Here is a 13,262-nt window from a genome sequence, read left to right as displayed (position 1 = left end):
CCCCTCACAATCAAGCCCCCTTTGATATTAAGGAGAAGAATGCGCACCGACTATTTAGCCGGGTAGAATGTAAGGAAAGCGGGGGACCCCGATGGACTCCCACCTGCCACCCTGAAGCACTGCGCCAGTCAGCTTGCTCCAGTTTTCAGATATTTTTAATCAGTCGATTGTCTTATGCAAGGTTCCGGTTTGTTTTAAGCTATCAACCATTATTCCAGTACCAAAGAACAGTGCCGTGGGCCTGAATGACTACAGGCCGGTGGCCCTTACATCAGTGGTCATGAAAAGTCTTGAACTGTTGGTTCTGTTCCATCTTAAACCCATCACAGCTCCCCATCTTGATCCACTGCAGTTTGCTTACAGAGCAAACCACTCAGTAGATGATGCAATTAACTTAGGCCTGCACTATGCTCTGGACCACCTCGACTCTCCTGGCTCCTATGTAAGGATGCTGTTTGTAGATTTCAGTGCCACCTTTAACACCATCCTACCCGAGCGGCTGCGGGGGAAGATGTCATTGATAGGGGTGGAACCCTCTATCTGCCGCTGGATCATGGATTTTCTCAGTAACAGACAACAGCATGTGCGGCTTGGCCAGCACATGTCTGATCCCCGATCCACCAACATTGGAGCACCTCAGGGGTGCGTGCTGTCACCATTTCTCTACTCACTGTCTGCTTGCAGGCAGGAAGTATCTCATCTGGCTGCGTGGTGTGACAAGAACAATCTGGAGCTTAACCAACAAAAGACAGTGGATATGGTGCTAGACTTTCACAGAGCCCCCTCCTCTCTTCCACCCCTAACCATCAAGAGCTCTGTTGTTAAGGAGGTGGAGTCATTCAAATTCCTAGGCACTGTCATTACAAACAACCTGAAATGGGAGGAAAACAGTTCCTCCATTATTAAGAGGGCTCACAGTAAACTGAACTTCTCCAGCTCTGTTCAGTCTGGGTTTTACAGAGCCACTGTGGAAAGCCTTCTGTCAACATCCATTACTGTATGGTTTGCCTCAGCATCTGCCCAGGCGAAGAACAGACTGCATATTGTGCGCACAGCAGAGAGGCTGACTGGACAGAGGCAGCTGTCAATCAGTATGAGGCCAGAGTCAGGAAGAGGGCAGCTAAAATTGCTGCTGATTAGTCCCATCCAGCTAGTGACATTCTTAGGCTGCTTCCCTCAGGAAGAAAGTATAGTGCGATGAGGACAAGGACCTCACGCCACCTCAATAGCTTTTTATTTTATTTTACTATTTAATTGTTTTAAGCATGCTTTATGCAGCTATACACATATACTGTTTGTTTGTCGAGCTTATGTGTTACTGATTGCCATGTCAAATTCCTGTGTGTCTGTTGATGCATTTGGCGAATAAATTGATTCTGATTCTGATTCTGGTGCCTCCATAAGCAACAAGGCTAGCTGCTTTCTTCTGCTTTATGACTTGTTCGCTGCTATTAAGTCTTCTGAAAGTTTCGAGAAACATCACATTGCATTTTGCTCCTGTGTCCACTTTCATCTCAGTTGGGCTTGCCGTTTTATATGCATTGTGACAAATCCTTTTCAATGGCTTTTATATTGACACAATCAACATGACTGTCAACTTCAATGCCATCCACATAAAACGTTCCATCTTCACGTTTGTTCCTCTATTTATCTCATTGACAGTCTGTCTGCCAGTGTTCTGTCTATGATGTTGCCTATTTTGGCTGCACGGCTTAGACTTGCAGCAACTTTTAAAGTGGTTAAACTTTTTGCAACTGTGACACTGTTGTCCGAATGCTGGACACTTTTCCTGCTTAGCTGCGGGGCTGCCTCCACAATTATTGCACCTTGTGATAGGCTGGGGCTTTGGTCACTGCATCCTATTTGGAACTTAATTGCATTCACACTGGCAGCATTACTTTTTTATGCTAACGTCTTGCCACTTTCCTCGGTCATCTCGTGTTTTTGACAGATTGAAATGGCTTTGGGAAGTTTTAGCTCACTATCTCTTGACAGAGCTTTTCTCAAAGTGTCACTGGTAACGCCCCACACGATGCGGTCACAGATTAGGTTCTCTGTTAGGTCTCTGACGTGGAAGCATTTAGCCATAATCCTTAAATCACTTATGAATGATTGGATGCTTTTACCTTGTTTCTGACCTCTGGTATGAAATTTGTGTCTTTCCATAGTCCTGTTGTTTTGAGGATTGCAGATTTCACGAAACTTTTTCTTCAAACATTCGGGATTCTCTCAAGATTCAGCAGGGGTAATGATCCTTCCACCATCCCCTGGCGCATGCACTTCAGCAGCTTAGGCAAAAGAACACTCTTGTTCGATGGCGTCTGGGCCAGCAATGTTGAGAAGGATATAAGCTTGCGTCTTTGCTGACTTGTCCGAATGTGCGGCAGCAATAAAAATATCGTACTTCCACTCGAGAATACGCCAATTCTCTGCTATATTCTCATCAAAAACAAGAGGGTCAGGTCTGCAAAATCCATCTGCCATCACGTTGGGTAAAGGAAATCAACGTTGTCAACTGGCGATAGCCATGCTAGCATGGGTCAATGCAACAGGTTGTTCAACGACGACAGAAGAAACACTCGCTGGCGAGAAGTCCGTACTCGCTTCTGACACCATGTAGAATGTTAGTATGGGTTGGTATTAGTCAATGATCACACTGAATGTAAATGAATGCATTTAATCCAAACGTTCGACAACCGAAAGGCGATACAGACCAGGGATAGAAACTGGGCCACCGGGCATTCTGATTGGATAGGACAACATAGTACGGTGGCTCATAACACACAAACTGCATAATCATTTAACCAAATGATGTACAGTAACTGCACTACTAGTTGTATTTTACGTGTGGAGGAATAAATCATTGCAATACAATCTTGAGCGTGTCACAGTGTGTTTATGCATATCTGTGTTTAGTCCCTCACGTCAGCACTTTGTTGGACTGCTTACAGCCGCAACACTTTACCTTTACTTTTGAGATGAAATTATTATATGTATTTTTGTTGATATTTAAGATGTTTTCTTTGATTATATTGACACAAATGGGATTCCACACACATGGCCGTAGACTGTCTTGTTTATTCCAAATCCTACTTCATTATAATAGTGTCAAATATAGTGTAAATATAATTACAAAGGGCAACTGGTTAACCACAAACCACAAAGTAATATTTAAACAGAATAAACACAGTGGAACATACAGAGCTAAAACACTGTCAGACTAACTTCCCATCAAACACACCTGACCACCTATCTATTATAATTAGTTCTACATCAGTGGTAATTATTTCCACTATACTTCCATCCATAAGTAACACAATAACAGAATGTATGACTATTTTTATCATGGGTTTTATACACTTTCTGTAGTAAAACATCCAAAAGGAAACTTCCTGTCAGGTGGGTGGCCCTGGGACAAATCTTGTCTACTGGGGGTCCCTGGCCTAATTTGTGTCAGTTTAGGTGTCCTTGACGTGAAACATTTGGGAACATGATATCAAAGGCCTCAATCTTCCTGCAAAAGCAGCACATGATATATATTTCTAACATGTGCTTTTACATTTATTGTGTGAGAAATGGACGAAGAAAAATCTATTACCATTTGAGACTAATTCAAACCCACAATGTGAGTTTAAAAGATTTATTTTAGCCTGTGCAGCTGTTAGTTGAACCATGCAGCTGCAATGTTAATATCATTCTTTTGGTTCAGGTTGAACACACTTTCTTTTCATAGACCACCTTAACATTAATGTAATAACAAACAAGATCTATGGACAAATACATTTAACATATTCTAGAAGCATATTTTGTGGCTTAGAGATATATGGTTTACTAAATGTGCATGTTGAGGTTTACATTTTCGCAGCATGAATCTTCTTCAAAAAATCTAAAAATCACTCCTTTGATTTGAGGCAGACTCAGGCCGTAAACTAGAGGGTTATTAATGGGGGGGATGATCAAATACTCTAAAGATAAAACAACTGGGATGATAGGATTCATTTTATCAGTTTCAAATCGAGTCAATGACAGCTCACAGAAGACGGAGAAAGAATAGGTCATGAATGTCACGATGTGAGGCAAGCAGGTCTGTAACGCCTTTCCTCTGAATTCAGACGAGCTTCTCCTGCAAACAAGCAGAATACGTAGATAGGTGTACAGGACAAAGAACAGAGGGGATGAAGATGGTTGTCATCGTGGAAACTGACCTACTATGTTGTTCAGACTTGTGTCCACACAGGAGAGCTGAACCACAGGCCAGTTAGAACAGAAAAGCCTATTCAGTTTATATCCACACAATGTTAATCGGACAGTAAGATACAGCATGAAACCCATAGCAAATGCAGGGACGAACATGGCAAAAATCACAAGATGTGTTACCATCTTAAATGTCATTTTACTGTGATAGTGTAAAGGCTGGCAAATAGCAACAAATCTATCATAGGCCATGATGCTAAGGATAGTCATCTCACATGATGCATAGGTGTAAATAACATACATCTGAATGAAACATAATGGACGTGAGATCAAATGAGTGTCAGACAGAATGTCCATCAGAAACCTGGGGAAGAAGCCGGCTGAGCCGTACAGAGAGTTAAAAGACAGACAGCAGATAAAAATATACATGGGCTGATGCAGAGACTTCTCAAGACAGACTGTCAGAATAATGACAATGTTAGCAGAGACAATAGTCATGTAGAGCAAAAGACACAGACTGAAGAACAGATATCTGAGGGGCCCAAAGTCTGCAAACAGAGTGAACTGAAAATACAAAGGATTCAGGCTGTTGTTGCTCTTCATGTCTGCACAACAGCAGAGCTGGAAGAAGAGAAGTGAAAACAGATTGAGATACAGTAAATGGGATTAAAATATTTCAGCAAAATGTTCTATTTCAACACTTTAAGAAGACACAAAACATACAATAAACCTGCCTGAGTTTATTGCATAAACTGCACATTTCTAACAATGTCTGATAATATTCTGCATAACCAATACATTTGAGATAGTTAAAAAAGACGTTCAAAAAATAGACATGGGTGGAAAAAGGTCTGAGTCACATGAACTAATTCAACACACAACTTCACAGTTGTCAATCAACGATATGTCAGCTCAATGAAGAAGAGATGTGTCCAGGTTATCAAGGCACAAAGATCACATAGATTCAAACTGTCCTTTTCCACAAGTGAAAACTTTGCAATTTCAATCAGCCTGTCTAAAAAGCTTTCACTTTTAATGGAAGTTTTGTGTCCTCTGATAGCTGAGATATCAGAACATATATCAGACAACAGAATATACTGTATATAGTGTTTATGTAATTCATGTGGTCTTTCCAGCTACTACATTCAAGAAGATCTTAAGAAAACAGTCTTTGCATCAGTGTAAGTAAACATTAACAATAATACACAGCACCCCCCCCCCCCCCAGACCTACAGCAGCTGCACTTTTATCCTGTTTTGCTGTCACACTGAGAGCAGCAACCTGTTCACACAGGGTCCAAAGGGAGGCATGGTGTCTCACACACTGACTAAGCATTTTTGTGCTATGTTGCATCAGTATACCCAAGCACAGACTTCCAAGGCCAGAGATATACTTGCTTTTGTACTTGCATAGACAAGTCAAGTCAGCTTTATTGTCAATTCTGCAATATGTGCCAGACATACAGAGGAACTGAAAATAAGTTTCACTCCGACCCACGATGCAATAAGGACACGTACAACAAGTATAATATAAAAAAAGATATTGAAGATAATGATATTGAAATGTGCAATATAAAACAAAGAGTTCCTGAATGTCTTTTTTATAAAGTGGCCAGTGCTAATCCTGATGGTGGGGAGGGGGGGTTCAGAGTCCAGAGTTCTTGGGGGCAGAGGGGTGGGGAGGGAGAGAGGGGAGCTTCCTGACAGTGTGGGGAATGAAGCTGTTCGGCAGTCTGGTGGAACAGGTTGGATGCTCCTGTACCTTCTCCCAGATGGCAGGAGGCTGAAGAGGCTGTTTGAGGGGTGGCTTAGGTCACCCATAATGCTGGTTGCTTTGCAGGAGCGGCGGGTTTGGTAAATGTCCAGGAGTGAGGGGAGTGGGACACCAATGATCCGCCCAGCAGCCTTCACTATGAGCTGCAGGGAGGCGGTGCGGCTCCCATACCACACAGTGATGCAGCTGGACAGGATGACCTCAACGGTGCCCCTGTAAAAGGTACAAATGATGGGGCTGCTCTCGCTCTCTTCAGTTTGCAGAGGAAGTAGAGGTGCCGCTGGGACTTCTTGGCTAGTGATGCAGTGTTTGTTGTCCAGGAGAGGTCCTCACTGATGTGCACCCCTAGGAATTTGGTGCTGCTCACTCTCTCCACAGCATCACTGTTGATTGTCAGTGCAGTTTTCGGGGTGGGACCTCTCCGGAAATCAATAACCACTTCCTTGGTCTTGTCACCGTTCAGGAAGAAGTTATTTCTGCTGCACCATGTGGCCAGTTGGCTGACCTCCTTCCTGTAGTAGGTCTTATCATTGTTGGAGATGAGACCCACCACGGTTGTGTCGTCCCCAAACTTCACAATCTGGTTGTTGCTGATGGACGGAGTGCAGCCGTGGGTCAGCAGCGTGAAGAGCAGTGGGCTGAGCACACAACCTTGGTGGGCCCCCGTGCTCAGAATGGTGGTTCTGGATGTGTTGCTTCCGACCCGTACTGCCTGAGGCCTCTCACTAAGAAAGTCCAGCACCCAGTTACAAAGTGAAGTGCTGAGCCCCAGCTGGTCCAGTTTGCAGATCAGCTGCTGAGGGATGATGGTGTTGAATGCCGAACTAAAGTCCATGAACAGCATTCTAAGGTATGAGTTTTTGGTATCCAGGTGGGTGAGTGCTGGGTGAAGAGCAGAACAGATTGCATCCTCAGTGGATCTGTTACCTCGGTATGCAAACTGGTAGGGGTCCAGGGTGGGGAGGGGGAGTGGATTTTATGTAAGCCATGACTAGTCTTTCAAAGCACTTCATGATGATGGGACGTGCAACGGGTGGATGGAGAGGTCTTCTTTGGAACAGGTATTATGGTTGTGGCTTTGAAGCATGATGGAACAACAGCCTGACTCAGAGAAGCGTTGAAGATGTCCGTGAAGACATCTTTGAGCTCCTCTGCACAGTCTTTAGCACACGACCAGAGATGATGTCTGGACCTGCAGCCTTGTGGGTGTTGATCTTGGAGAGGGTTCTTTTCATGCTGGCTGCAGTCAGGCACAGAGCTTGGTCGTGGGGAGGGAGGTGGTTTTCTGTCGGGGCGTGTGTGTCTCTGCTGTCTTTAAAATGTCCGGTTATTTTTTGGTGTAGCTGAATTTGGCTAACCTGATGCCATGAGACAGGTTGGCCCTTGCTGTTCTCAGACCAGCTGCGTCCCCAGCTCTGAAGGCAGCTATTCTGGCCCTCAATAGCCTGTGGACCTCTCCTGTCAGCCATGGCTTCTGGTTAGCCCAGGTTGTGATGGTTCGGATGGTGGTCAGCAATGCATTTGCTAAAGTATGAAGTGACAGTGTCTAAATACTCCTCAATGTCTGTATGGTTGTTATAGGTATCTGCCTGCTTAAACATATTCCAGTCCTTGGTGTAAAAGCAGTCCTGAAGTGCAGCAGATGGCCCCCTCTGGCCACACATTTACCTGCTTCAGAACTGGTTTGGTGACTTTCACCTTTGATCTGTATGCAGGTATTAGCATGACACTAATGTGGTCAGAGGGGCCGATGTGGGGGAGGGGGAAAGGCTTGTATGCACCATTGTGTGAGGTGTAAACCAAGTCCAGGGTGTTACTTTTTCTTGTAGGAAAGTTCAGATGTTGATGGAAATGGGGGAGTCTTGAGATCTGCGTGGTTAAATCCCCAGCGATGATGAAAAATCTTGTCTGTGTGGGCTATTTGTAGCTCACTGATGGCGTTGTAGAGTTCCCAAAGTGCGTCCACTTTATCAGCGTTGTTGCTAGTGGGGGGGATATAAACAGCAACAAGCAGAATCGCTGTTATTTCTCTCTGATAGAAAGGACGCCACTTTACAATAATAAACTCCGCCAGCGGTGAACAGTGTTTACGTACCACAACGGCGTCCCGACACCAAGTGTCATTAATGCACACACAGACTCCGCCACCTCTTTTTCTTTCCTCCTTTAACAAGGACTCAGTCTGAGAAACACATCAGATCCATCCCTGTGCAATTTTCTCCATGAGTTGCATGGCACTGCGGACTGCTCTTTCCGCGAGTCCGTTTAACCGTGAAAACTCTGGTCTGCTTGTGGTATGAGTAAAATCCCAATTGCTTAGCAAAATCCTTAAAATGCTGACTGGTGTATTGTCTAGCATTATCAGTGATGAGCACGTGAGGTGTACCATGTACCGAAAAGTGTTTTTTTTAATTTGGTTATTACGGCTGATGAGGTCAAGTCTCCGAGGAGGTTGACTTCGAACCACCCAGAATACGAATCCACGAGAACTTGATAATGTTTGCCATGCCAATCAAGAATGTCTGCGGACACTGTGGACCATGGCAGATCTGGAACAGGGTGGAGTTGGAGGGGCTCTTTACGTTGATGCAACTTTGTTTTATTGCATACTGCACATGAGAGCAACTCTTCTGTCATGTTCTTTGACATTGTAGGCCAAAAGATTACACCTCTAGTTCTATGATTGGTTGCCTCAATATCTGGGTGGCCTTTGTATACAATGTTGATGTACTCCTTGTGCAGGTATCGGGGGATGACGGCTTTAAGGCCTTTCATAACGATACCATCCTCCACTGTCAGCTCATCTCTGTATGGAAAAAGATGGCTGATGACATGGCTTTCTCTGGTGGGCCATCCGCGTCGTATGACTGTGGCAAGAGTTTGTAACACCTCATCCTCTGCCGCGTGTCTACGGAGATCCCCAAGTGTGCTGAGGAGATGTAGCTCACGCTCATAACGTCGTAGTCACCATGCTCCACAGGGCTCTGTGGTGAGTGTGAGCTGGGAGCTCTTGAGAGAGTGTCTGCCAGGTACATGTACTTGCCCTTTTTGTAGACCAGGCTGATGTCGTAGCTTTGCAGGCGAAGCAACACTCTGGAGATGGGTAGGAGCGGCATGGATGGGCTTTTTCATGATGGTCACTAAAGGGGCTTTCCGTAGAATAAGGCTCATTTGAGATGAGCCAGGTCTGCGCAGAATCGATCACCGGCGATCGCCGCCTGTTGCATGCCGTTTAGATTTGTGTCCAACTTGCTCTGACGTCATGCACATGTGGGCAACGATAATCTCATGAGATCAAGGCGGCCGCAGGTTTGACGCAGGCAGCGCAGTTGCTTTTCACCAACTTCAAGACCCAGACGGACCCAGAGCATGCTGGGAAACGCATGCCTCTCAGCTGTTTTAACAGCTGATTGGTTCAGAATCGACTCAAAATGATGACTTCAGATCACGGATCATATACAGTCTGTTGTTTATTAACATCAGCAACAGATCGCATGCAGAGAATTTTGACAGCTACTCTGTCTTAATAAAAACAACTGGAGACTGTGTACATGCTGATATATGTGTCTGATAACATTCTATTAAAACGGAATCGGACCTAACAGGATGTGAGTGTTTCTTTGAATTCCTGTTCAGCATGAAGGCTGCTGGAAACTGTCCAACTTTACCGCGGCTTTTTGTCACCGCCCCTGGCTGCTGCCACCTGCTCTCGTCCACTTTACAGGCGAGGCACAGTTCATCTCGAAAAAGTCTATTGTCTTTGAATTTTGTGCAGGCAAACACAACAGCCAGAAGCTCCTTTTCTATTTGAGCATATCGCGTCTCAGTGTCTGTGAGAGCACGCGATGCGGTCTGCCGTTCTTTAGGCATGCTGCTCCTAGTCCATAACATGACATGTCACAAGTCAGTGTAACTGGGTCTTTGACATTGTAGTATGCTAGTACTGGTGGGCTGGACAGGCATGATTTGAGGCACTCGAAAGCCTTTTGATGCTGTTGAAACCAGCACCATGCTGTCTCTTTGTGGGTGAGTTTCCTAAGGGGCGCTGCGATGTCGCTGAGATTTTGAGATTTGGGGTGTACTTGCTAAGGTAATGCCATGCCCAGGAAGCGTTGTAGTGAGGTCACATCCGTGGGGACTGGCATGTCATTGATTGCTGCAGTTTTAGACGGGTCTGCTTTTAGGCCTTCGCGTGAAGATGTGGCCTACATATGCTACCTGGTCCAGGTGGAATTTACACTTGTTCGGGTTTAACCTGAGATTGACTTCCCATGCCATTTCGAGCACCTTTCTCAAGTTGGCGTCGTGGTCGGCCTCCTATGATGATGTCATCAATGATGACTGAGCAGGGGTAACCCGCAAACAGTTGTTCCATGGAGCGCTGGAATACTTCACTTGTGGAATTTATCCTGAAGGGCAGCCTTAGAAATCTGTAGCATCCAAATGGAGTGCTGAATGTGGTCAACAGTGACGATTTCTTGTCGAGACGTATCTGCCAGAAAGAGTTCTTGGCATCCAGGACAGAAAACACTGTTGCCCCGGACATTTGCGTTGCCACCTCTTCGACGCTGCACATTGGGTGATGGGGTCTTTTCAGTGTGGTGTTGAGGTCTTTGGGGTTGATACTTGCTTATCCCTTTTATGTGATGCTACCATGGACAACACCCAGTCGTTGATTCTGTGACTGGTGTTATGACACCTATGCTTTGCATGTGTTTAAGTTCAGCTTTAACTCTTTCTTGCATTGCAACAGGGGATACAGTGAGGCGGGCGGACCACAGGCTGTATGCTGGTATCCAAAATCATGGAGTATGTGACTGGAAGTTCTGGTAGCACTGCATATTATGGCTCGGTAATATGATGGTAATAGTGGGGTAACAGTGAGATAATAAAGAGGTAATATATAGGTAATAACATGTAATTACCAAAGTAATAATGTAGTAATACATCACAGTAATAAGACGTAATACTGGGGTAATAAGGTGATAAGGTAACAGATGTAATAACATGCAAGGTCTGTGTTGTTACATTAATTCAAACTGGTGCACTGATGTTTCAGTATTACACAAACACTGCTGCCCCTTGCTGGAGTTCATTGCCATGGACTGCAAGCCCTTCTATGCCTCTAGAGAGTTCGCCTCTATCATATTTGCATGTGTGTATATCCCACCCAAAGATAACACACGACGCGCAGTAAGCCCTAACGGAGCTGATCATAAACATCGAGAATAAGCACCCTATCTCTGTGCTTCTTGTTATGGGCGACTTCATGCCTGCCATTTGAAACATGATCTACCCAAATAGAAACAACTAGTCAGCTGTCCGACTTGTGGAGAAAATATACTGGATCATTTTTATTCTGTCCACAAAGCAGCATATCGTTCATTTCCCCGTGCCCCCCTCAGGAACTCTGATCACTGTTTAATTCAGATGGTCCCCACTTACAAACAAAAACTAAAACTAGCCAAACCACTTCAGCATACATCTAAAAGATGGACGACAGAGGCAATTGGGATGTTACAGGACTGTCTAAACACCACTGATTGGGAATCCAAGCGTGCCCCTTGAGAATCCATGGACTTATATACAGACACTGTGTGTTCATATATTTCCTTTTGGAGCAAACCTGTATTCCCACCAAAACTGTGGTGAAATATAATAACAAGAAACCCTGGTTCACGAAATCCCTGCTGCTTAGGAAGACCAAAGAGCAGGCTTACAGGGAGGGGAATGAAGATGAATACAGGCTTGCCAGATAAAAGCTAAATAAAGCCATTAGGAAAGCAAAAGCTGCCTATGGTGAGGATGGAGGAACAATTTGGCACTAATGACTCCTCTTGCCTAGAGGTCATTGAAGAACTTGACAGGATATAAAAACAAAATGCAACAAGTCACTGCATCTGCTGCCCAATGATTTTAATGTATTTTATACTAGATTTGAGAGATCTCCCTGCCCTTCCCTTCCCCTTGCCCTTCTGGGTGGGATCTGGGTGTTATCACCACACAGCCTCATAATCATGAAAGGAGGAGGAGAACAATGCCCCTCACAATCAAGCCCCCTTTGATATTAAGGAGAAGAATGTGCACCGTCTATTTAGCTGGCAGAATGTAAGGAAAGCGGGTGACCCCGATGGACTCCCACCTGCCACCCTGAAGCACTGCGCCAGTCAGCTTGCTCCAGTTTTCACAGATATTTTTTAATCAGTCGATTGTCTTATGCAAGGTTCCGGTTTGTTTTAAGCTATCAACCATTATTCCAGTACCGAAGAACAGTGCCGTGGGCCTGAATGACTACAGGCCGGTGGCCCTTACATCAGTGGTCATGAAAAGTCTTGAGCTGTTGGTTCTGTTCCATCTTAAACCCATCACAGCTCCCCATCTTGATCCACTGCAGTTTGCTTACAGAGCAAACCACTCAGTAGATGATGCAATTAACTTAGGCCTGCACTATGCTCTGGACCACCTCGACTCTCCTGGCTCCTATGTAAGGATGCTGTTTGTAGATTTCAGTGCCACCTTTAACACCATCCTACCTGAGCGGCTGCGGGGGAAGATGTCATTGATAGGGGTGGAACCCTCTATCTGCCGCTGGATCATGGATTTTCTCAGTAACAGACAACAGCATGTGCAGCTTGGCCAGCACGTCTGCTCCCCGATCCACCAACATTGGAGCACCTCAGGGGTGCGTGCTGTCACCATTTCTCTACTCACTGTCTACTTACAGGCAGGAAGTATCTCATCTGGCTGCGTGGTGTGACAAGAACAATCTGGAGCTTAACCAACAAAAGACAGTGGAAATGGTGCTAGACTTTCACAGAGCCCCCTCCTCTCTTCCACTCCTAACCATCAAGAGCTCTGTTGTTAAGGAGGTGGAGTCATTCAAATTCCTAGGCACTGTCATTACAAACAACCTGAAATGGGAGGAAAACAGTTCCTCCATGATTAAGAGGGCTCACAGTAAACTGAACTTCTCCAGCTCTGTTCGGTCTGGGTTTTACAGAGCCACTGTGGAAAGCCTTCTGTCAACATCCATTACTGTATGGTTTGCCTCAGCATCTGCCCAGGCGAAGAACAGACTGCAGCCTATTGTGCGCACAGCAGAGAGGCTGACTGGACAGAGGCAGCTGTCAATCAGTGACCTGTATGAGGCCAGAGTCAGGAAGAGGGCAGCTAAAATTGCTGCTGATTAGTCCCATCCAGCTAGTGACATTCTTAGGCTGCTTCCCTCAGGAAGAAGGTATAGTGCGATGAGGACAAGGACCTGATGCCACCTCAATAGCTTTTTTAAAATTTGA

The 13,262-nt window shown here is 45.1% G+C and overlaps 1 protein-coding gene across 1 annotated transcript; it reads right to left on the bottom strand.

Annotated features, from left to right (window-relative positions):
- Positions 1-3,831: 3,831 nt before the first annotated feature.
- LOC144525895 (olfactory receptor 56A4-like) lies at positions 3,832-4,797 on the bottom strand. Its single transcript, XM_078262954.1, is given in 1 exon segment — positions 3,832-4,797. A coding segment is annotated over 1 exon segment (966 nt).
- Positions 4,798-13,262: the final 8,465 nt, after the last annotated feature.

Source organism: Sander vitreus, chromosome 11, assembly GCF_031162955.1.
Source record: "Sander vitreus isolate 19-12246 chromosome 11, sanVit1, whole genome shotgun sequence".
Taxonomy (NCBI): domain Eukaryota; kingdom Metazoa; phylum Chordata; class Actinopteri; order Perciformes; family Percidae; genus Sander; species Sander vitreus.
Note: the sequence above shows the minus strand (reverse complement) of the source record. Positions and strands in the feature narration are given on the sequence as shown.